We start from the raw sequence: 25,288 nt of genomic DNA on the forward strand, positions 1-25,288 counted from the left end.
CTACCCATGACGTATTTGATATGCCAAAAACAGTAACAAAATTCTCACAATGTAGATGTTACTGGTGCCTGCTCGAATAAATCGATGAACAACGGGACAACAGTGCTACAGTGCTACAGTGCTGTTTTCCTACCTTAGATACAGCCCATATTTTGTTTTGAACTTCATTTACCATTCTAGTCAACACATCAATAAGGAATCCACATACACCAGGACATGAAAATTTTGGGCCCCAGACAATCAGCAGGCAACTGCGGTCTAGACCCTTCATGAGCCACGGAAAAATGCTGCCAGGTTTGTGAAATGTGAAGGGAACAGGGCAACATTCTTTTCTCCCAGGCACAGTCCCTCATTTTGGTGCTCTGCACACTGGTTATCACTAGCTTCTTCGAGTTTTAATTTTCTATTCTTTGTGTTGTTTGGACTCCATCCTTATTTCTGGGCTTTGGTCACATTTCGTGATTTTACAGAATCCCGTTTCCTTGCTTCTGCCTGGAAGCAAGGAAATGGGATTCCTTTCTCTGACCTTCCTAATTTCTTTTCTACTGTCAGGAAAAAAGATTCCAGAATCTCCAATGGGAGAATGGAAAAGGTGGGACAGAAGATACTGCGTAGACTGAGAAGGTGTAAGATTCATTCTGAACACTCAATATCCACTCCCTGGATGTTACATATGCCTCATAACCCTGTCTCCCCACCCTATTACCTGGGGACAGCACTGGGATATCATTCACAACTGTATCAAACTATTATTAATGATAAGCTATAACTAATGATTAATTTTGGGGTGATTTACAAGACATTTTCAATTTGATAATAAAGATACACATCTTACATTTTTGAAGAATGGCTATTACCTGAATATATAAACAGAAATTATACATCTGATTCTTTTAAGCACATATACCTGCCATGCCCTTCAAAGTCAAAATGCTATTTGTTCTCTTGATCCTAAAATAGTCACTGTATCACTGTCATCCCGTTGTTCATCGATTTACTTGAGAGGGCACCAGTAACGTCTCTATTCCATCCCAGCCCTGAGATTTTAGCAGCTTCTCCTTACTCGATTTCCCAACGATTGCAGGCTCTTTCAGGGTTAGGGGAATGAGACCTACTGTTACTGTTTTTGGCATATTGAATATACCACGGGTAGCTTGCCAGGCTCTGTCCGTGCGGGCGGGATATTCTCGGTAGCTTGCTGGGCTCTCCAAGAGGTGTGTGTGTGTGTGTGTGTGTGTGTGTGTGTGTGTGTGTGTGTGTGTGTGTATACATACATATATATATTACTCTCTATGATTTTTTGCCTACTGTCTGAACTCCATCAAATATGGTGTGGTAATTATGAAAAATGGGTAGAAAGTGTCTTATAATTTCCAGGTCCGGAAAGCAGCCTGGACCGTGGCAGCGGGTTGGGTAGTCGAGGTCGTCTGCCAGGGCTGGGTCCCTTGGGGCTGGGAGGGTTCTCACCCGCCCCCCTTTGGGGTGCCCCTAGTGAAAACAGCCTGGCACGCCAACCTGCGCCACAGCCTGGCACTGCTGCCAGGGTCGTGGAGGAGCACAACCCCGCAGTCATGCTGTAGCGCCCCCTGGCGGTCCCACCCTCCCAAGGACAATCCTGCGCCTCTGGCACCTTCATGGCCGCTGGTGGACAGGAAATGACCCTAGTATGAGTTTCTGTGCCCGCGGGCCTGCTCACATGCAGATATTTTTTGATAAAAAATAAATATTTAGATTCCAAGGGTAAGGGCATGTTTTGTTTTTTTTTTTACTTTACTTTTTTTTTTTTTTGGCTTTTTGTGTCACACCCAGCGATGCACAGGGGTTACTCCTGGCTCTGCACTCAGGAATTAGTCCTGGAGGTGCTCAGGGGACCATATGGGATGTTGGGGATTGAACTTGAGTCTACCGCATGCAAGGCAAAGCCCCTCCCTGCTGTACTATCACTCCAGCACCTTTAATTTACTTTTTAAGTAAATTTTTAAAAAAGAGTTTTGGCACCGCAATTCATAGTATTGTTAATGATAGCATTTCACACCACCATCCAAGTGTCTGATTCCTTCCACCACTGTCTCAGTGTCCCCTGTCCCCTCCCCTTCAATACCCTCTCCATTCCCCGATCTTTGTTAAGTCCAGCATGACATAGCCATTTTATGTATGAGGAGCCAATGTAGGTTTAAAAATAGAAGGGATCACTAAGAAAATGATGGCTGGAGGAACCAGTTGGGATGGGAGATGCATGCCGAAAGTAGATAATGGACCAAACATGATGACCTCTCAGTGCCTGTATTGCAAGCTATAATGTCCAAAAGTAGAGAGAGAGTATGGGGAATATTGTCTGCCATGGAGGCAGGGGGAGGGTGGGAAAGGGGGGTACACCAGGAATATTGGTGTGGGGAATGTGCACTGGTGGAGGGATGGGTGTTTGATCATTGTGAGATTGTAACCCAATCATGAAAGCTTGTAACTATCTCACAGTGATTCAATAAAATTTTAAAAAATTTTTAAAAAAGAGGACAAATAGAATATGGTGGCTCTATATTAACTATGGTAAACAGAAACAAATGCAAACTTATGTGGTGTGTAATAGGCTAATTAATGCAGTAGGTCTTAGGAGAAGGGAGTCAAGTATTACACCTGACCAAAATATTGAAAAAAGGAAGACTGTGGAGCAGTACTGAAGGCCCCTGAGATCAGATTCAGAGAATGTGCACTGAGTCATAATAGGCGCACTTTCTTTTTTTTTTAAATTAATAGTTTATTTTTAATTAGTGAATCAACGTGAGGGTACAGTTACAGATTTATACATTTTTGTGCTCATGTTTCTCCCTTACAAAGTTTGATAACCCATCCCTTCACCAGTGCCCATTCTCCCCCACCAGTAAACCCAACATCCCTTCCCCCCTCCCCAGTCCCGTCTCCTCCCACCCCACATTGCCACTATGGCAGGGTATTCCCTTTTGTTCTCTCTCTCTGATTAGGTGTTGTGGTTTGCAATAAAGGTGTTGAGTGGCCATTGTGTTCAGTCTCTAGTCTATATTCGGTCCGCATCATCTTTCCCCCACATGACCTCTAACCACATTTTACTTGGTGTTCCCTTCTCTGAGTTGAATAGGCGCACTTTCTTAAACATAAAATTAAACAAACAAAGTGGCTGACTGAACTTCATGTCCAAAGTGGGTCCAAAAAATGAGAAAATTATGGAAGAAGATCTGAAAAGCACGATTGAAAGACACTTAACAGGTACATATTTAAAAGTAGTTGTTCTTTTTCTAGGGTTTTGTTTTTTAGCAGTCTGTTTTCTTTTGGTTTGAGGACCACACCCAGTTGTGCTCTGGGATCACTCCTGGTGGGCTTGGCAGACCATATGGCGTTTGAAATGTTAAGTATATTGGACCAGAGTGATAGTACAGTGGGCAGGCACTTGCCTTACTCACAGATGCCTGACTTGGGTTCAATCCCTGGCATCACGTAATGTTTTCCCGAGCACTGCCAGAAGTGATCCCTGAGTGCAGAGCCAGGAGTAAACCCTGAGCACCACTGGGTAAGGACCAAAAGTCAAAAACTAAAAGTTAAGGATATGTTTTTACTAGTAAAAAGTTAGCAAATAGTTGCGGCTGGTGATATTTTTAGAAATCAACATGTACAAATTGACACATTTCTGTTAGAGTTGATCTTACTCATGCCTTACAAAAAAAGAAAAACAAACACACTACAAGAAGCAAACTAGAATAGTCAGCTTAGAATTGGGATGAAATTTGCCTATCTGTATTAGGGAGAAAATTTGACTTTAGCAGAAAGATATTTAATGGTACCATTTTACTTTTAATTAATTTTTGACAGTATAGAATATAGATCAGCTCACTTAGAGAACGTGGAGATTAAAAATAATTTCTAAAAAGAAAATTGCTAAAGACTGAACTGAGAATGAAAAATGCCAGAAATATAAACTTACTATGCATTTACAAATGATTTTCTTCTCAAGTTAGAGTTATTTTGTTTGCAAAAGACAGGTGTTAAAATTGTAATGATAGTATAGCAGCTAGGGCATTTCTCTTTTATGCAGCCTAAAATATTATTATTAAATGATTACTTTTGAGGCTTCTCAGCAATGCATGGGGCCCAGGCGCTACTCTTGGGTATATTTGGCTCAGTAGTGTAAAGTGAGGGTTCTGAGCTCAGCCTCGTTCAGTGGTGCCAGGGGTTACCAGAGCCACGTGCTTGGGAGACAGTGAAGTACCAGAGATCAAATACGGGGACTGAAAAAAATCATGCACTTTCTATTCCTTAGTACTATCTTCCTGGCCCCACTCAAAAATATTTTCCCAGGCTTTATTGAACTGTTATTTAGATATGCTAAAAGATTCGCATCTCCCAGATCAGGGGCCTATCGGAGTGCTCTTCACACTGTTTTCTATGTGCATTTCTTTCTTCAAGATACCATTCAGGCATCCCTACAATCACTTTACAAGGTGCCAATAAGTTCTGAAATTCTGGGCACATTCAAGTCTCCATGCAGGTAGGTGAGGCTGCAAACAGAATTTTGAGTACTCCATGAATGAATCTGTTACAGAGTTTCACAGGCTGAGTACAGAGTTCTGATTTTCCATATATGTGTCTGTTAGTTCTACTTAGGTTTATTGTCTTCTGCTTTGACATGTAAGTGACTTTAGGGCAGAATGTCTAGAGGATGTCTCCTCTCACAGATGATCATATACTTGTCACATGTCCACATGATAGATGCCCAAATTATGGCCACTGGTGATATAAGTATATCTTGGGAAACAGATTTAGCAAAGCTAAGAGCAATTGTGTTTTCATCACAACTAAGTATATACTTCAGAGAAGACATTACCAGTCTTCCTAAGAACCCAGTGAAGCATGGAATAACTTTTCCCTTGTTGAAATTTGGTAAAAACATTTTTTCTCTCCTTGGAATCTACATTAAGCAGGGATTTATCAGACGCATCTGTGTCTAGGATAGTTATAGAGTTTGTAACTGCTTGGTAAATAGAAGCTTCCTAATTTCATTATTCCCAGAGTTAAACACCACCCAAGGCTTCCCAGCAAGTGCTTAAAAATAAAGAAAATTATAGGCTTTAAGGAGTTCTTTTAAAGACAAATCTTGTTTAAGAAGATTTAATACAGACATTAGGAGATACTATTAAAATAATGCGGAAAGAAATTTCCAATTCTATTATTTTCATATAGCAAGAGTTTTTATCTAAACATTCAAAGTGTGTTTTTATACATTAGCATCAAACAGTAATTAAGTAATACCACGACTTTTGACACATTCAAAGGGAAAAAACGCTGTTTCTCCTGTCCATTAGAGATAATGGTCTATAAGATTTGGTCTTTGAAGCCAAAATGTTCTGATTCAAATCCTAGCTGTACATTTGACATTTCTATTTACTAGTTATATAATTCTGGGAAAGAATTATATAACATATAATTATTAAAAATCTGGGGTTTTATCCATAATATTAAGAAGCAACATTAAATTAAGATGTCATCAAATTGATGTTTAGAAAGCTAAAATATGTAAAAAATGCACATTTTACTTATTATTACTATCACCAACTATCACCAGCTCATCATCACTGTCACCAACCAGACCCCTCTATCACCTACATTAGCCATCTATAAGTCAATCATGTAATGCAATTCAGAGATGACTGCTGGACTAGAGCTGTTATCGATTGGATTCACGGGATGTCAAAAGACTGAGTGGCCGCCCACCAATGAGATGGTCAGACTTCTTTGTCAAAACCCTGAATGAATGATTTGAGGCTCTTTCTGTTCCTGGAGAGAGCAGATATCACTGGGCTACACTAGCACGCGACAGGGACAAATGAAGACATTACTGGCATCCGCTCGAGCAAATCAAAGATCAACGGGATGACAAGTGATACAAGTCAATCATGATGTTTCATCAAGCCATTGTCACCTATGATGATCCTCGGTAACTAGTTATCATCAGACATAATCTGTTATTGCTACACTTTCTGCCACTAACCACCAACCTCCTCCTCAATCACCTCGAAATGATATGATACCAAGAGATATAAGTTGATATAAATATCATTGGTTACCACACACACCCATTGTCTCTCTATGTATAATTCATAATCATTCACCATCATCACCACTGCCCTCATGATTCACTGACCACCTCCCCTTAATTTAACATGGTCACCCAAAACACTGTTAGCTTTCACTGCTTGCAGAGGCCATAACGTGACTAGAGAAGATGTTTAAAAGGCCTCTTAGACAAAGACTTATAAAGAGACAGTGAGATCAGGGTTTCGGTTATAGCTTCATGACAGAGTATTTAACTTTCATGTGGGAAACCCTGAGTTTGATTCCTGGTGCTTCCCCAAATAGCAACTCTTTGAAATCACAAGGAATCTATATATAGAATCCCCTATTTCAAATGTCTTAACACTTTTGTGACAATCAGAAACAACAATGACTACTAACATCATCGAGGAGACCAAATTCCTGGCACCACACGAATCTAATTTTCCCATGGATTATTTCATTTAAGCTTCACAACAGCATGATAAGTTATGTACTATTATTTCCTCCTTCCTTCCTTCCTTCCTTCCTTCCTTCCTTCCTTCCTTCCTTCCTTCCTTCCTTCCTTCCTTCCTTCCTTCCTTCCTCCCTCCCTCCCTCCCTCCCTCCCTCCCTCCCTCCCTCCCTCCCTCTCTCTCTCTCTCTCTCTCTCTTTCTCTCTTTCTTTCTTTCTTTCTTTCTTTCTTTCTTTCTTTCTTTCTTTCTTTCTTTCTTTCTTTCTTTCTTTCTTTCTTTCTTTCTTTCTTTCTTTCTTTCTTTCTTTCTTTCTTTTTATTCTTTTGCTTTTTGGGTCACACCCGGTGATGCAGAGGGGTTACTCCTGGCTCTGCACTCAAGAATTACTCCTGGCGGTGCTCAGGGGACCATATGGAATGCTGGGAATCGAACCCGGGTCGGCCACGTGCAAGGCAAATGCCCTACCCGTTGTGCTATCGATCCAGCCCTACTCTTTTATTTTAAATAGTTCACGTGGCTTCTATTTATTTCTCTTACATACCCATGCTCACTCACTAATGATCACCACCACTTCATTCTAAAAGTTCTGTCTCTGGGGGTTGGAGAGCTAGTACAATGGGTAAGGTATACACAGCTGACCTGAGTTCATTCACTGGCACTGTGAAAGATCCCCTAAGCCCCTCTCTAGTGATCCCTGAATAAACAGCTAAGAATTAGCCCCAAGTACTGCAGGTAAGGACCCAAAACAACAACAAAAAAGTTAAAAAGTAAAAATTCTGTCTCTGTAATTCCTCTTAGCTGTATCTCTTCCCTTTCATTTTTTATTGTCACAAATATCATGCAAAACCTTATTTTCCTCACCCAAGCACAGACATCCCAGTGGTCCCCCTGGCTTTTTTTTTTCTTTAACACTCGGCAATGCTTAGGGATTACTCTGCACTCAGGAATTACACCTGGCTCGAGAAACCATTTGGGATGCCAGGGATCGAACCTGGATTGGCCATGTGCAAGGCAAATGCCCTACCTGCTATATTATTTACCCCTCCTCCAATTAGTATCTTTTGTTAAAAATGTTTCCCAGTTCTCTTCACATTGAATCAAAATAAAAGTCTTCTGTTTGAAATTTCAGTTGTCCCCATTACAATTTCCCACTTATCTTTAAAATCTCATCTTTTACTGCTGTCATCTACGGATGTCTATATTCTTCAGACAGATAAATTATTTTATTTCCTGAGTATAGCTTGTGTTAGCCTTTAGGACACTACTTATTCTGCTGCCCAACTAAATTACTGTTTCCTGCATCTCTGCATCTGGAAGCCTGACTTTTCAAAATTCACCTTTAACATCACCTCCTCCATGAAACATTAAAGAAAATATCTTAAAAGGAGTGTCTGACCTCCTGCACCACCCCACAGCGATGCACTTCTGTGCTCACTTCGTGTCCACTTATTATCATGACCCATGTCTACATCTCCCCTCGTAGACTGTAAATTCTTTGAAAGCAGAAGCTAAAATTCCTTTACAATTGCATTACAACAACACAATCAACATTAAATTAAAATGCACATATCTTCCTACTGCTGGGGCCAGTATGTTGGAGCTTGTTGCATTATCAAACTGGACTGTAGAGAGTGTTAAAAAGTCATAAAACAGCCTGAAAGCAAATGGAGCAGACTAAACATTTTGTTCCAGGGTTTAATTCAGTATGGTTACACCTAATCAGGATAAGCAAAGATTGGAATTTGGGAAATTGAGATAGGAACACAGTCAGCGGGTTTCTTGACATTCATAACTCTTGTAGACAGTCCCACTAAATGACCCATAAAGTCCTTGCTCATGATGCAAAGGTGGCCAAGATGAATTATTTGATCCTGCTTGACCTCATTGTGCTATTTTCATAATTTGGTGACTCACACAAAAATTTTAAGTTTACTTTATAACATTAATTTTATTATTACCATAATTCTCTGTTAATTTTAGATACGTGATTATTTGGATAGGAAGTGAAGAATATTCTGATACAGACCTCTAAGGAAGGAAATAGAGTTTAGCTTTGCTGGTGGTGAGTAGTAGAAGGGCAGTGGAGAATTATATATATATATATATGAATAGAAGCAGAAGACAGGTGATTAAGAAGTGAAACAATCATTATTTGATGATAATTATATGTGTGTATGTTATTATAAAACACTAATATGCCATTAAAAGCTTTCAGAAAAAATGAGTACAGAAAAGTAACTGGTATAAAATCAACAAGGAAAAATTTATTGCCTGCCTTTTTTCTTTCCTTCCTTCCTTCCTTCCTTCCTTCCTTCCTTCCTTCCTTCCTTCCTTCCTTCCTTCCTTCCTTCCTTCCTTCCTTCCTTCCTCCCTTCCTTCCTCCCTCCCTCCCTCCCTCCCTTCCTTCCCTCCTTCCCTCTTTCCCTCCTTCCCTCCTTCCCTCCTTCCTTCCTTCCTTCCTTCCTTCCTTCCTTCCTTCCTTCCTTCCTTCCTTCCTTCCTTCCTTCCTTCCTTCCTTCCTCCCTCCCTCCCTCCCTCCCTTCCTTCCCTCCTTCCCTCTTTCCCTCCTTCCCTCCTTCCCTCCTTCCCTCCTTCCTTCCTTCCTTCCTTCCTCCCCTCCCTCCCTCCCTCCCTCCCTCCCTCCCTCCCTCCCTCCCTCCCTCCCTCCCTCCCTCCTTCCTTCCTTCCTTCCTTCCTTCCTTCCTTCCTTCCTTCCTCCCCTCCCTCCCTCCCTCCCTCCCTCCTTCCTTCCTTCCTTCCTTCCTTCCTTCCTTCCTTCCTTCCTTCCTTCCTTCCTTCCTTCCTTCCTTCCTTCCTTCCTTCCTTCCTTCCTTCCCTCCCTCCCTCCTCCTTCCCTCCCTTACTTTCCATAAAGTTTAGGGCTTACTTTTCACTTTTCAGGGATTATTCCTGGAGGTAGAGGGGTGTCAGAGGAGCATATGGGATACTGGGGATTGAACCTGGATTTGCCACATGCAAGCCAAACACTCTACTTGCTATACTATCTCTCCAGCCCCATTCTATTGTGTTTCTATATGCATATCATAAAAGAGAAGAAATTTAAAAAAACTTATTTATAACTGATAGAAAATGAGGAGATAAAAGATCTGTGCAACAAAAACTGACATTGTCAATAGTTTGAACAAAACAGAGATGGAAATACTCTCCACATACATGGATGAGAAGAATTAGCATAGTTTAAGTATTCATTATATTAGAGGTAATATATAGATTTAATGCAATCCCAAATAAATCCAGTGATATTTAAAAAATAGAACAAGAAATATTCAGGTTTGTATAAAATAATAGGCCTCAAAAAGCTATGGCGATTCTGATGGAAAAATGAAAAAAATGAAGACAATGTATTACCTAATTTTAAACAACATTTCAAAGAAAAAATAATTAATACTGTATGAATTATCCCTCCCCAAGGGACCTAGCTCCAGCAGCCGACCTCCACTACCCAACCGCTGCCATGCTCCAGGACGCTTTCCGGACACATTATAAACACACTTCCTACCCATTTTCCATAATTACCACACCATATTTGATGGAGTTCGGACAGTAGGCAACAAATCATAGAGAGTAATATATATCTATACATACCTCTTGGAGAGCCTGGCAAGCTATTGAGAGTATCCTGCCCACATGGGCATAACCTAGCAAGCTACCCATGTCGTATTCAATGTGCCAAAAACAGTAACAATAGGTCTCATTCCCCTGACCCTGAAAGAGCCTCAAATCCTTGGGAAAGATGAGTAAGGAGAGGCTGCTAAAATCTCAGGGCTGGGAGGAATAGAGACGTTACTCGTGCTGCTCAAGTAAATCGAAGAACAACGGGATGACAGTGATACAGTGATACTGTATGATACTATGATAAGAATAGATGCATGGATCAATGGAATAGAACTGAAAGCCCTAAAATAAACTCACATATTTAGCATTATGTAATTTATAGTAAACAACTGGAAATTATACAATGGAGAAAGGAGTTTCTTTATGGTCTTTTTTTTTGGGGGGGGGTCATACCTGGCAGTGCTCAGTGAATCATATGGGGTGCCAGGGATTGAACCTGCACTGGCTGCATGCAAGGCAAATCCTCTACCCACTATTCTATCAAACTGGTCCCAAGGAGAGTCTTCTTAACTAATGGTGATGAAAATCTGGAAAATCATATGCAGTGAATGAAGCTAGACTTCTCTAAGTTCATATTAAACAGTATGTTCAGTGTTAGGCTCAAACACTAGATCATCAGGACCACAAGGCTAAACTGAGCACCAAGAGTGACTCCAGATCCCCTAGGTCTCCTTAAGCTCGCTTTACAAAACATATATTTTAAAAATATACCAGGTCATGGAGAGTATCATGCTAAGTAAAAGGAGTCAGAAAGACAAGGACAGACATAGAATGATTGCACTCATGTGTGAAATATAAAATAACATGATATGAGACTGACACCCAAGGACAGTAGACACAAGGGCCACGAATATTGCTGCATAGTTGGAAGCCTGTCTCATGAGCTGGGGAAGAAGGCAGCTGGAATAGAGAAGGGATCACTGAGACAATGATGGCTGGGGGAATCGTTTGGGATGGGAGATGAGTGGTGAAAGTAGATAAAGGACCAAATGTGATAGCCTCTCAGTATCTATATTGCAAACCATAATCCCCAAAGTAGAGAGAGTATGGAGGAAATTTTCTGCCTTAGAGGGCAGGGGGAGTGGTGGAGGAGGGGAATATACTAGGGACATTGGTGGTGGAGAATGAGCACTGGTGGAGTGATAGGTGTTTGATCATTGTATGACTGAAACTCAAACATGAAATTTTTCTGACTGTATTTCATAGTGATTCAACAAAAATACATAGAAATAAAAAAATACATCCAAGGGGCTGGAGTAATAGCACAGCGGGTAGGGTGTTTGCCTTGTATGCGGCTGACCCGGGTTCTATTTCCAGCATCCCTTATGGTCCCCCAAGCACTGCAAGGAGTAATTCCTCAGTGCATGAGCCAGGAGTAACCCCCGTGCATCGCCTGGAGTGACCCAAAAAGCAAAAAAAAAAGTATCCAATAGAGAACTGAAGAAATAGCACAGCCGTTAAGGCATTTTTTCTTACACCTGGTCAACTTGTGTTCTATCTCCAGCACTCAATAAAGTCCACCCAGCATCACCTGAGGTCAGAGCCAGGAATAAGACCTGAGCAACGATGGATTTGTCTAAAAACAAAAACAAGATCAAAAAAGGAAAGAGAACCCAATGGGTTACATACCTAGATTATGACTGAAAACCAGAACTTTTTAGAGATGAAAAATTTTATGACATCAGCATTACAGTTTTTTTGGACTTTAATCCAACAGCAAGTGAAATGAAAGATAAGCAACTGAGATTACATTTAACTGCAAAGCTTCGCACAGTTCAAGAAAATAAAAATAGAATGAAAAGACGTCCTATCGCATGGGAGAAGTTACTGCATATTATACTTGTGATAAAGGATTAATATTCTTTATCATAAGTATAAATTATATAAATTCTATGAGGAACTCATAATTGAACAACAAAAAATCTAATAAACTCATTTAAAATTGGGTAGACATTTCTCAAAAAAAAAGAAATAAAAAGATGGCAAACTAGATCATGATTAATCATCAAGAAAATGCATATTCAGACCCACACTGAGACCATCCCAAACTTGTGAGAACAACTTACATAGAAAATAGAAATAACAAGAGTTGGAGAGGATGTGAATAAGATGGAACCACTATGCACTGCTCGTAGGAACTGGAGCAACCATTTTCGAAAGATTTTCCAGAAGTTAAAGCCAGAGCTACTATGATCCAACGATCCTTTTTTGGTATCTCTCTCTGAAGAACATGAAAACATTGACCTGGAATGTTATAACCAGATCAGTGTTTACTGAAGCATTAATATTTACAACAGTAAGACTTGGAAACAATGGAAGTACTCATGATAGATAATTGGATAAGATGTGGTACAGTCGGAACAATAAACTCCCACAAAAGCTAAAGCAATTCTTGGGAAAAAGAAGATGGGGAGCGTCACCTTACCCAATAACAAATCTACTACAAAGTAGTAGTAATTAAAACAGCATGGTATTGGAACAAAGACAGACTCTCAGACCAATGGAATAGAATTGAATGTCCTGGTACAGGCCCTAAAATATATGATCACCTAATCTTTGATAAGGGAGCAGTAAATATGAAGTGGACCAAGGAAAGCCTCTTTAACAAGTGGTGCTGGGAAAACTGGACAGCCACATGTTAAAAAATGAACTCTGACTGCTACCTAATGCCATGCACAAAATGGATCAAAATGAATTAAAGACTTCAACATCAGACCTGAATTCATAAGGTACATGGAAGAAAACATAGGCAAAACCCTCTATGACATTGATACTCAAGATGAAACACCACTGACCAAGAAAGTGGAATCTAATATTAACAAATGGTACTACATTAAACTAAGAAGCTTCTGCACCTCAAAAGAAACAGTGACTAAGATACAAAGACAGCCAATGGAACTGGAAAAACTATACACCCAATATCCATGTGATAAAGGATTAATATCAAAGATATACAAGGGACTGAGAACTTTACAAGAGAAAAAACACCCAACCCATCAAAAAATGGGGAGAAGAAATGAACAGCAATTTTCTCAAAGAAGAAATTCGAATGGCCAAAAGACACAGCAAAAAATGCTTTACATCACTAATCATCAGGGAGATGCAAATCAAAACAATAACGAGGTATCATATCAGATCACAAAGATTGGCACACATACAAATAAACAAGAACAACCAGTACTGGTACAGATATGGGGAGACAGGGACCCTCATTAATTGCTGATGGAATGCTGATTGGTTCAGCCTTTTTTGGAAAACAATATGGATTTCCTCAGAAAACTAGAAATTGAGTTCCCATTTGATCAGCAATACCACTTCTGGGATATGCCCTGGGGACCCAAAAACACACAGCAGAAAAACTATCTGCAACTCTATGTTCATTGCAGCACTGCTCACAATAGCCTGAATCTGAAAACAATTTGAGTGCCTGAGAACAGACGTATGGATAAAGAAACTATGGCACATGTACACAGTGGAATACTACACAGATGTTAGGAAAAATGAGGTCATGAAATTTTCCTATAAATGGATGTACTTGGAGAGTATCGTGCTGAGTGAAATAAGACAGAGAAGAGGGACATTTATAGAATGACTGTATTCATTTGTGAGATATAAAAAAAGTATGACACTAATATCTTTTCTTTTTACTAGTGAATCACTGTGGGGGTACTGTTATAGACTTACAAACTTTGGTGCTTGCATTTCATTCATACAATGATCGAGTACCCATTCCTCCACCAGTGCCCATTTTCCACCACCAATGGTCCCTGCATCCCTCCCACCCTCACCCCCCACCCCCACCCCTCCTTGTGGCAGAGCATTCCCTTTTGCTCTCTCTCTTCTTTGGGGTGTTGTGGTTTACAGTAGAGGTATTAAGTGGTCATCATGTTCGGTCTATAGTCTCCTTTCAGCCCGCCTCTCCCATCCTGAGTGGGTCTTCCTAGCAACCTTTACTTGGTGGTCCCTTCTCTATCTGAGCTGCCTTTTCCCCCAGCATGTGAGGCTGGCTTCTAAGCTGTGGAGTAATCCTCCTTATCTTATCTCTGCTGTTCTTGGGTGTTAGTCTCCCATTCTGTTACTTTACATTCCACAAATGAGTGCAATTTTTCTATGTCTGTCCCTTTCTTTCTGACTCATTTCACTTAACCTGATACTTTCCATGTTGCTCCACCTACATGCAAATTTCATAACTTCATCTTTTCTAACAGCTGCATAATATTCCATTGTGTAGATGTACCAAAGTTTCTTTAACTAGTCATCTGTTCTCGGGCACTCGTTTTTTTCCCCCAGATTCTGTCTATTGTAAACAGTGCTGCAATGAACATGTAAATGCAGATGTCATTTCTACTATACTTTTTTTGCATCTCTGGTATATATTCCCAGAAGTGGTATTGCTGGGTCAAATGGGAGCTCAATTTCTAATTTTCTGAGAAGCGTCCATACTATTTTCCAAAAGGGCTGAGCCACTCGGCATTCCCACTAGCAGTCCGTGCATGGTTGACTTCTATCTTCAGTGCATCATGGTCTACAAAGGTAGTTGATACAATTTCTATCTTCCTGATTCTACTGAGGTATGTTTTGTGACCCAGCACATGGTCTATTTTGGAAAATGTTCCATATGCACTGGAAAAAAAATGTGTATTCTTTATTTTTGGGAAGCAAAGCCCTGTATAGATCTATTAGCCCTCTCTCTTCTATCTCTTCCTTCAAAGCCAGTGTTTCCTTGCTGAGTTTTAATCTTGTAGATCTATCTAGAGGTGATAGGGCAGTGTTGAAGTCTCCAACTACTATTGTGTTGTTAGCAATGTTCTTCTTAAAATCTGTTGTTTTAAGTATTTAGCTGGCCCCTTATTAGGCATGTACATGTTTAGGAGTGTGATTTCTTCCTGTTGTACATATCCCTTGACTAGTAAAAATTGGCCTTCGCTGTCCCTTCTAATCTTTTTCAACCTAAAATCTATGTTGTCGGATACTAGTATGGCCATCCCAGCTTTTTTTGAGAGAGTTGTTTGCTTGCAGGATTGTTTTCCATCCTTTGACTTTGAGTCTATGTTTGCTCTGACTATCCATATGTGTTTCTTGTAGGCAGAGAATGTTGGGTTTAGTTTCCAAACCCATTTGCCACTCTGTGTCTCTTAATTAGTGCATTTAGACCACTGACATTGAGGGAGGTTATTGTCATGGGTTTTGTGCCATCTTTCTGTTTGTTGTGCTTGTAGGGTTTTTTCCTTGTCTAATAGTAGCTACTTTAGTCCCTCTTTTAAGTTTGGTTTTGAGTCTATGAAGTTCCCGAGCTGCTGTTTATCCATGAAGTAGTGTATGGTTCCTTCAAGTTTGAGTGAGAGTTTAGCCGGATAAAGTATTATTGGTGAGGCATTCATTCATTGAGTTTTTTCATATATCCTACCATTGTCTTCGGGATTGGAGGGTTTCCTCTGATAGGTCTCTGTAAATCTAAGGGGTGCTACTTTGTATGTGATTTTCTTCTTTGACCTTGTTACTTGCAGTACTGTGTCTCTATCTGTGGTATCCATCATTCTATGATATGTCTTAGAATCTTTTTACTAAGGTCTCTTTTAGCTGGCACTCTTCAGGCTCCTTGGATCTGGATGCCTGCATTCTCCAGCTCTGGGAACTTTTCAGCAATGATATTTTTGACTTTTTCATTGAGGTTGTTTACTTGTCCTTCTGGTACTCCGATGATTCTAATGTTTTTTCTCTTTAAATCATCACCTAGGTCTCTGACTCGCCTAAGAGCTATTTTGAGGTCTTTTTCTCATTGCTTGTTGTTGCCTGTAAAGCTTCCTGCAGCTCATCTTCAAGCTCACTGATTCTGTCTTCGGCTGTGGCCATTCTACTCTTGAGGGCACTCATTGAGTTTTTAATTTCATCTACAGAAGCCTTAATTCGTGACACTTCATTTTGTAGCTTTCTTCGGGTATTTTCTCGGCTGTCCGTTCCATGTTTTCTTCATGTCCTCCTTTAATTTCCTGGATGTCTGTTGAGTCATTTCTTTGAGTTCATTGAATGTCTTCAACATTTTATCTCTAAGTTCTTTATTGGAGAGATTGTATTTGTGGGTAATGCTTGTTGAGGCACCTGGACCCTTTTCATCATCTCCTCCTGGTGGTGGGGATTTTTGTTGTTTCTTCATGTTTTTGTAGTAGTGTGGTGGTGGAGCCTTCCAGTTCATTATCAGTATTGCCCTCTTCCTCTCAGGTGCTCCTCAGCGGCTTAGGTGAGGTCTCTAGTGAAGCTTCGGAGGATTTGTTCTTTTATATTGGACTTGTAGAGCTTCTAGTGATGCCAGTATTATGGTGCAATTGGAATATGCTACTGGACTACTGGCCTAATATGTTTGAGATGGCCAGGAAAATCAACACAGAATTAGGTGATGGAAATGAAAATGTGATTTCTCAGTGCCAGGAAAGGGGAGAATAACTTCGGCCACCCAAAATAGGCCATGCCCACTTCTGTGGAGGCCATGCCCACTACCACAGTGTGGAGGGGGTGCCAGGTGGGAGGACAGGAACTTGGGAAAGGGAGAAAACTCGGACGGGAGCTGAAGGGTGGCTCAGGGGCGGATGGGATGGTGCTCTAGGAGGTGGGGCAGCTCAGGGTTTGGGGAGATGTCTAAGGTGCGGGGGCGAGGAAAATAGCGTCCCGGATCTGATTGCTGACCTGGGAAAGGGAGAAAACCAGAAGCAACGCTGGAGGGTGGCTCCTTTAAACTAATATCTTAAGGACAAGGAAAAGGAAAAGGAAAGGACAAGGAAAATGAGACAGGAGGATTGGTCCATGGTAGGCAATGGTGTGGGAGACTTAGAGTAGTTAAGATAGAGGAAGTCAACTAGTTATGACTGCACTAGTCATAGTCATAGTCAACTAGTTATAGTCAACTAGTTATGACTGCACTAGTTGGAAATGATCACTCTGAATAAGAACTGAATGTTGAAAGCAGGTATCATCCCAATAGATGATAAGCTTTCAGCATCTGCATCACAAACCATAATGCCTAAAATGAGAGAGAGAAAGAGAGAGAGAGAGAGGAAGAAAGAGAGGTGCCTACCATAGAGGCAGATTGGGGTGGGGGGTGTGACTTGAAGGGGTGGGAGGGAAATTGGGGACATTTTCTGGGAAATTTTACTGTTGGAGGGATTGGTGTGAGAGCATTGTATGACTGACATGCAGTCATGAATAATTTTTTAATGCTCTATTCATGGTCACTGTCACTGTCATCCCATTGCTCATCGATCTATTCATGGTGAGGTCAATAAAAATAAATTAATTAAAAAACGTGTGGCACATTCATACAATGAAGTACTGTTCGTCTATAAAAATACAGTTTTTATATTCATAACAAAATGGAAGCAGCCTGACCATAATAATGCAAACCAAAATAAGTCAGAAGGGAAAAAGACACATAGTGGATGATTTTAATTATGTGTACAATATAAGGATATAAACCCAGTGAATAGGCAAAACAGAATAAAAAGACAAATAAGTGTACATTGGTAACAGATCTAAGGTTATTGGAGAAGAGGTGGGTAAAAACGAGAAGGCAGGATGTGTAAAATATTAATTAAAAGAAACAAAACCCAAAAAGAATCTGGCTGGATGAGACCTAGGGAACCATAGATAGGCATATTTAGGTCTGCAGCCCAGTCAAAAGAGAGTACAAAACAATGGAGATAATTTAAGCACTAAGAACAGAATTCAGGTGGTATATAAAAAAGCAAGCAGTTAGGGTGGGGGTTAAGGAAGACAACAAGGAAACAAACACAGATGGATTCAATGACCACATCATGTCACTATACTGTGAGCTACATTCTCAAACTTTGGAATAAATGGCATGACTGTTTATTGACTGTACCCTCCCTTTGTAATCACTCAACCAGCTTAGCTGAAATTATTAGCCTTGAATTCTAATCAGGGAGAAAGTGGAAGGATCATAACCATAAAGTGAACACAAATGAATTAGCCTTATATCATTTTTTAAGGTGCATTTCCAAGAAGGCAATCCTATTTCACATAATATGCGTCACATTAGATTAGCGAAAGTAAAGAACATTTGTAGTCTTGGAATTGTCTAGAAGTGGAAGGTGACTTGTACTATGAAGATCAATATTTAGGGTCACTATAGAAATTTTTCTCTGGGGCTTTAGTTATTTTTCACAGTTATTCAGAAATTATCCATTCTATATGATGATGATTCAATTAAAAATAAAAAAATTAAAAAGGAAGAAAGCATCTATCCAGCTATCCATCCACACAATCATCTTAACAGTTTAAAAATACACAACAGTTTAATGACACAGAGGCATAGTTGCTTTTATTCCTATGGAATAAGCAAGGTGAAGATATTAATAAGTCCCCTTCCACTGATTGAAAAGGCAAAGAGTGTTAACAAGTCCAAGTTCATGCAAGAAGTTTCTGGCTGGATCTGACCCCTGAGCACTGGACTCCTTTGGACTTGACTCTTGATCCTTGTCTAGCCTAGTTCTCCCTGGGATTCTCACCTAGGCTTTCATTGGTTGTCACCTACCTGTAGGATATATTGATTATACATTAGAATGGATACAAAGGATCTTCTCTTGGCATATACCCACAGTTAGGCATGCTACGTCTGAAAGGAAGTGTGGGACTCACTGTTCACGAAGACGGCAAACCTCAGGAAAGATAGGTATCGCTCTCCTTCGATGGGATTCCAGCCAACATCAGGGTATCCTTTGGCCAGAAGCATAGGGCAGCTCTGCAAGCCACAGCCTGCCAAGTAGGTCACCACCTGCCAAGAAGAACAGTCACTTGCAAAAGTGTACATTTTTTTCTTTTTCAAGTTTTCTCAAAGTTTTCACAATTTCAGGGATGTGAGAGGTTCTCATGTCTTTAGAGATGAGAGAGTTCAGGATTTGTCAAGTAAGTAATTTAGTAGGGTTGAAACCACGACCTCCAATCCATTTCTGTTTCCGAGGGATCCAGGGGAGGGAGGATTACTGTCATGGAGGAGTTTATCACCAGCTGTCAGTTCCCTGATTCCCTCAGCTCTGGAAAGAGAAAACAGCTATTTAAAAAATAGGTTTAACTACCTGGAAAAATAAGGATGGATGTAGATTGTTCACTGGGCCATGGTATTTTAAGACCAAACATGGTTGGTTCCTAAGGGAGCTTCTTTTTTTTTTTCTTTTTTGAGTCATACCCAGCTATGCTCAGTGCTCAGTGTTTACTCCTGGCTCTGCATTTAGGAATAACTCCTGGCGGTGCTCAGGGGACCACATGGGATGCCAGGGATCGAACACAGGTTGGCTGTGCACAAGGCAAACGCCCTCTCCACTGTGCTATCACTCCGGCCCCTTAGGGGGACTTCTTGAGTCATCAGAGGTCCCTACTCAGGGTCTTCATCAATAAGAGTTAAAAGCTAAGATGTTATGGCTGGAATGACCAGTGAAGATGATATACCTTTAAGGTCAAGGATTAGAAAAGTTTTCACTTCCAGGTTACCAGACATAAACACAAGATACCAGTTCTACCATCTTATTGAAAACTTTACAATCTACTTACTTCTTAATAGGTATCAGGCAAAAGGTCTAGAAAATATATCCTTGTTTGAAATATAGTAGCTGTTCTAAATTAGTCTTTGATGTTTTATATGTGCAGATCATTTGTTATGTTGCAAAATACTCTAAGTCCAGAAGTTGCAACCCCTGCCATTTTGTAACCCCCAGGATCTGGCACATAAATGTACAGTACATGTTTATCAGGCATTTTCTGGTGTCAAATATTCTCAAATATATTACAAGAAGAGTGAATCGAAGTAAAAACTCAGTCAGAAGTTATCCTGCATTCTTTTGTTCTTGAACCTGTAAAGATATTCTGCTTGGTGCTTAAGCAGATCTGGTATTAAAAATGTTGTGGGAAAATAATCAATAATGGTAGAAATTAAGCACAGCTTCCAGGGTTACACGTACAGGGCCTTTTACACTGGCCAAAAATATGAGTCCACATCTTTGGGTGGCTGTTCAATCTTAAGAAGCCTAATTCAAGCTGTGAACAATAAGCGGGAGTGTGGGGAATCTTGGCATGTATTACTCATTTTTTCCTTCCACCTAGGAACTGCAAGTGGGTTATTTCCCTGGCACTGATCTGGATAAAGTCTGTGGTCCTGTGTCAAACCAAGGAGGCAAATCTGATCATGCCTTTCACAGGTTTCCCAAGTTCTTCTCTCTCCCTTCTCCCAGTCTCCAACACCGAATATCATATTATATCTTGCATTTTCAAAGAGGCGAATCAAGCAACATCATTTCAAAAGATGACTTGTGTACTGGAGAGTCTATCTAATGGCATTCTCTTAGAGTAAGAGAAATACTAGTTCCTTATTTTCTTTGTTTACATACAGGCATTGGTTATCATCTCAGTGCTAAAAACAATGATGAGATTTTGCTGCTTAAATGTAGGAAAACAGAGCTCAACTCAAGTGTGACTCACTAGAAGCAGAGAACAGGAGTATCCATGGGCTTCGTGCCATTGCTGTCATCATACAAAGAAGAATCGAATGGCACAGGCTTGGAGTCTGTGTAAGGGACACTAGTCTCGTTTCAGTTCCAATCAGTAATATTGGATGAGGGCATACTTTCTAAACTACAAGTTATTTTGTGTCCTCCTAAATACCTTCAATGTGTTTTTTTTTTTATCCCTTTGGGCCTCACAGTGAGATTCTGTACTAGATTGTAGCCCAGCAATTTGGAATCCTGGCGGTGACTCCTACAAAGCCCCCAACCTCTAGGGATGTCATTCTATCTCCCTGGTATTTACTTTCCTCTTTATTACTGGGAACACTAATAAAAAAGGTGGTTCTGAGGCTCAGGCAAGTTTACGTTCTGGGGGATGGCAGGGGGAAGGGGTCAGCATCCAGTCACTCTGTAGGGATGAGAACTAACAGCAGGGCCTCGTCCCTACTGCTCCCGTCTCAGTTCTCAGAATCCTCCTGAGTACTCTGTGCTCCAGCCTTCCCCAACCTTCCACTTCTCCAGTACACCATACTCTCTGAGCCATCAGTGTCCCTGGCATGCTCTTCCAAGCAACATGGCTTATTTGCTTCCACACGCCCCCACATCCCAACCCCAGCTCATCACATTTCTGAGAAGCTTCTCCTGTCCCCCTTGCCAGGGTTAGCCACTGCTCCCTGTGTGTTCCCCAATCTACCATTCAGAAATGACCTTTTGCTTTTGCTCCCCCTCCTCGCTCACTACACGTTTTTTCCCCCCATATGCAATAAGTGCCCTTGGTTATCTAGTCTGCCAGCCAGTTAAGGAACCATTCCACATGAGAGCCAGTAGACTGCCCCATGGCTGGAAGCTTGCCACAAACCCACAAATGGGTCATGGGAGAGAGGGCAGTTAGGATAGAGAAGGGACCACTCTGACAATGACAGTTGGAAACGATCACTCTGGATAAGAACTGAGAGCTGAAAGTACGTAAAGAGATATACATGATAACCTTTCAGTACCTGTATTGTAGACTATATTGCCGAGAGAGAGAGAGAGAGAGAGAGAGAGGAGAAAGAGACAGAGAGAGAAAGGGAGAGGGAGAGTGCCTACCATAGAGACAAGCTGGGGAGGTGGGGATGGCGGGAGGGAAATTGGGGACATTGGTAGAGGGACACGTGACAGAGACGATGGAGACATTACTGGCGCCTGCTTGAAATCAAAGATCAGTGGGATGACAAGTGATACAAGTGATACAAGTGGTAGTGGGAAATGTAAATAGTGAATCAGTGAAGGGAAGGGTGTTGGAACATTGTATGACTGAGACCCAATCATGAACAACTTTGTAACTGAGTATCTCACTATGATCCAATTAAAAAAATAATTAAAGAAAAGGAACTGTTCCACCATGGAGAAGAGAAAAGATGGATACACCTCAACCCCATCCACTGCATCTAGGAGTGCAAGTCTCAGTGCCAAGGGGACAGCTCGGCTGTGTCCATCTTACATGTGTACAGGACAGGGGTGGGCATTCTCTACCTTTGTCATACTCACCCACTTTTACCTCAAGCCATTTTTTACATTTGCAAACATAAATTTACTGGCACAGAATTTTATGAGGAAGCATAGGAGTCCGGTGGAGTTCCATGCAGACCAAGGGGCCGAAGCAGCACAGAGAGAGGTCCACCTCTCGGGAACTATGAAGTTGCCTGTCACCCCAGGACATGCTCTGGCCAGCATGACTGTGCATGGCCAGCGCATGAGGGTGGCCGGGCCCTCACATTCTCCCACATTGTCATCATGTGCTGAAGAAGTCTAGATGGAAACCCAGCCTTTGGCTGTCATTTCCTTGACGTGATGTCGGTAAGCAGAAGAGAGCAAGCACATTGCCTCTTCCAGGGGCCGGTTACCTTCTCGAGGTCTGGCTCCTCTAAGCCCAGCGCTAACTCGTTGTTGTCCATCACAGAGGAAGCTGCCACATCCAGTGGGGTGGATCCCCTCATAGAAGGGGAGGCTGAGGAAGGAGGTGAGAAGGAAGGAGTTAGAAAGGGAAAAGGAACAACCCAGTTCCGAGTTGAGGGTGTCATGCACAAAATCAGCCAGGAGAGGGCAGCAGATACACCAAACCTCACAGCCGTTCTCTAACGGGGCTGCCCTCCCAACTTAAAAATTTTACTAGCCATTCTTCCTCCCCACATTCATTAATGATTATGACTAGGAACTGAGTTAGACAATTTGTTCACAGGAGCAGTCAGGACTATGTATTCTCAAGTGATTTCTTATAGGAAGCTTCTTGGGATTCCCATTTGATGACGTCTTAAAAGAATTCTGACGTCACTTTCAGAGTATCCAAATGACTCAGCCCCCTTGAGATTTAAAAATAGCCTCAAGTAGGGGCCAGAGAGAGATAGTACAGCAGGTAGGGCGTTGCCCTGCGTGCTGCTGACCTGGGGTCGATCCCTGAACCACCTGAGCAATGCCAGGGCTAATTTCTGAGTGCAGAGCCAGAAGTAACCCCTTGTGCATTGCCAGGTGTAACAGGGGCCAGGAGTCTTTAATTTTCCTGTAAATCAAGGGGTATTTTACCAGAAGGTTGGTAGTTGAGGGTTTCACTTGAAAAATTGAAAAACGTGATTTCACGTGCATGGTTACACCCCCCAGAAATTAATCTGACTCACACCAGGGTAATAAGACATGTGTGTGCACTGCTTTACTAGTAGGTGTGATGGGTCACCCACTGTTTGTCCACCGTAGTTCTTTGTCACTCTGCCATATAACTCAGGAAAGCTCCGGCCAGCCAGCTGGTGATACATACAGGTAAGCACCCGAGAGCCAATCTGCCACGAATGGACTCATTTGTAAGCGTGGCTGGTTAATGCTGTTCCCTGGCTAGACCAGGGCACTGCAAGGAGCAGGGGCCCCAGACATCTGTATCTGGTGCTCTAACTGAGTGCCTGCGCCAACAAAAAATTGGTCACCAGTGCTGGTTGGTAGCCATGTTTCTACTAAGATTGGGGAGTAGAGACATGAAATCATTACTGCACTCATTCTAAGATCAGACAGCTTTCCTTCTTCTGTTTAAAAATACCACGGCGTATGCATGATCTCTTTTCCTTCACTTCCTCAGTGGTCAGTAGGGTTTGTATGTCCTCTGAAATGGGAAAGACTTCTTGGCTAATCGATTTACGCAGTACCAGGAATGAAATGCAGAACTCCACTCTACTGCTGAGCTATGACCCCGGCCACCAAATGTGGAAGTTTTAACATGACATACCTAGACCGACACTGCTATTCTCCAGTAGGTAGCTTAGATGCTCAAACATGGCCTTCTGATTTTGCCGGCTAATTCGACAGAAATAACAAAGGAAGCGGCAGCAGCTAGCAACCATCTTTGGAAAAGCGATCTGGAGGGAGAATTTAGGAGATGTCAAGGAACAGAACTACCATGAGGTCTTTTACAGTAGTCTGACTCCTGAAAGTCTTAGGTTGAAGTCTTTCAAGCTTAGAAACAGTCGGGAAAGTGACTGTTCTTACTTCCAGTTTATTCTAACACTCATTCATAGGAAGGGCAGAGAGAGTAGATTCCTGAGAAAAGACTTCCAAAAATAGAGTGCTATTTATAGTTCTTACGATATCTTTCTTTCAAAGAAAATAGATGTCAAATGAGACTTTCAGTTATCTGGAAATGTCATGGAAATGACATGACCCTTTCTATACTGGTCACTATTTCTGACTAGGTAGGGGCAGGATGGGACTTCAGTGCCATATTTCAGAAAGGAAGACTAGAAGTCAGGGATGAAAGTATATTATATATATGCACTACATTATAGTCTTTTGTCTGCTGGTCCCTCCGTTTTTTGAAGCCTAAACAGCATTGCTTCTTGAACCCTGTGATGGCTCATCCTGATAATCCTGATAGTGTCTCTCCATGGGCTCCCAGAGTATTTGAAGGGGATTCCTTCAGTTTAGTGCTGAAATGCTCAGGTTTCTGTTGACTGAGTTTGGCTTCTTTCCTAAACAAAGCAATTAACCCCCAATCGGGCTGTGTCTTATTTTCAACCCAATAATGCTGAATAAACGTGTTAACCTAGCTCAAGATCCCCCAAAGTCCTTGAATGGCCAATTATGGAAAAAAGTTCCGAAACCTACAGTCTCTCTGTAGGTTTCCTTCCTCAGAGGCATCGTGAGAGACTCTGCTTTCCCAGGAGTGCAAGGTGGAGCTGCTTTTTTCAGGGTCCTGGATCTCTAAAATTTCCACTATTTGAAAACATACCTTGTGACCACCTTTAGAGCTACTTAACTGAGTAGAACCTTCAGGAAGCTGGGACAAATGCCCAGTTAGGCCCGATTTCCCTTCCCTCCCCTCTGCCAGCCTTAGGAACTTGGCTCACACAAGAAGCATTCCTGAGGGAACACTGCCAGCATCATTGTTAAGAGCTTGTTCCCCCTTTAGAACAGCCTTTTCCTGACACAGCACAAAAACGGCCTGGCTCCCAAGAAGATCCCAGAGGAATCCCACTGCGGAAGGGGATTCAAACCAAGGAAATTGTCAAGAACAGGATGCAGGCAAGCAGTGCAGGAAATACAGTGAGTAATGTGGGAAGTAGGATTAACAGTACAGGAAGTAAGGTGAATAG

The 25,288-nt window shown here is 41.5% G+C and overlaps 1 protein-coding gene across 6 annotated transcripts in view; it reads right to left on the reverse strand.

Annotated features, from left to right (window-relative positions):
• RYR3 (ryanodine receptor 3) overlaps positions 1-25,288 on the reverse strand; it is a 605,205-nt gene that overhangs the window by 152,028 nt on the left and 427,889 nt on the right. For all 6 annotated transcript variants that reach the window (XM_055132600.1, XM_055132599.1, XM_055132596.1 and 3 more), the window contains exons 41-43: positions 23,926-24,055; positions 22,562-22,665; positions 18,820-18,955 (exon numbers count right to left, since the gene is read on the reverse strand). In XM_055132600.1, the coding sequence (XP_054988575.1) occupies positions 18,820-18,955; positions 22,562-22,665; positions 23,926-24,055 (370 nt within the window). The remainder of the gene's footprint in view (positions 1-18,819; positions 18,956-22,561; positions 22,666-23,925; positions 24,056-25,288) is intronic.

Source organism: Sorex araneus, chromosome 3 (genome assembly GCF_027595985.1).
Source record: "Sorex araneus isolate mSorAra2 chromosome 3, mSorAra2.pri, whole genome shotgun sequence".
Taxonomy (NCBI): Eukaryota; Metazoa; Chordata; class Mammalia; order Eulipotyphla; family Soricidae; genus Sorex; species Sorex araneus.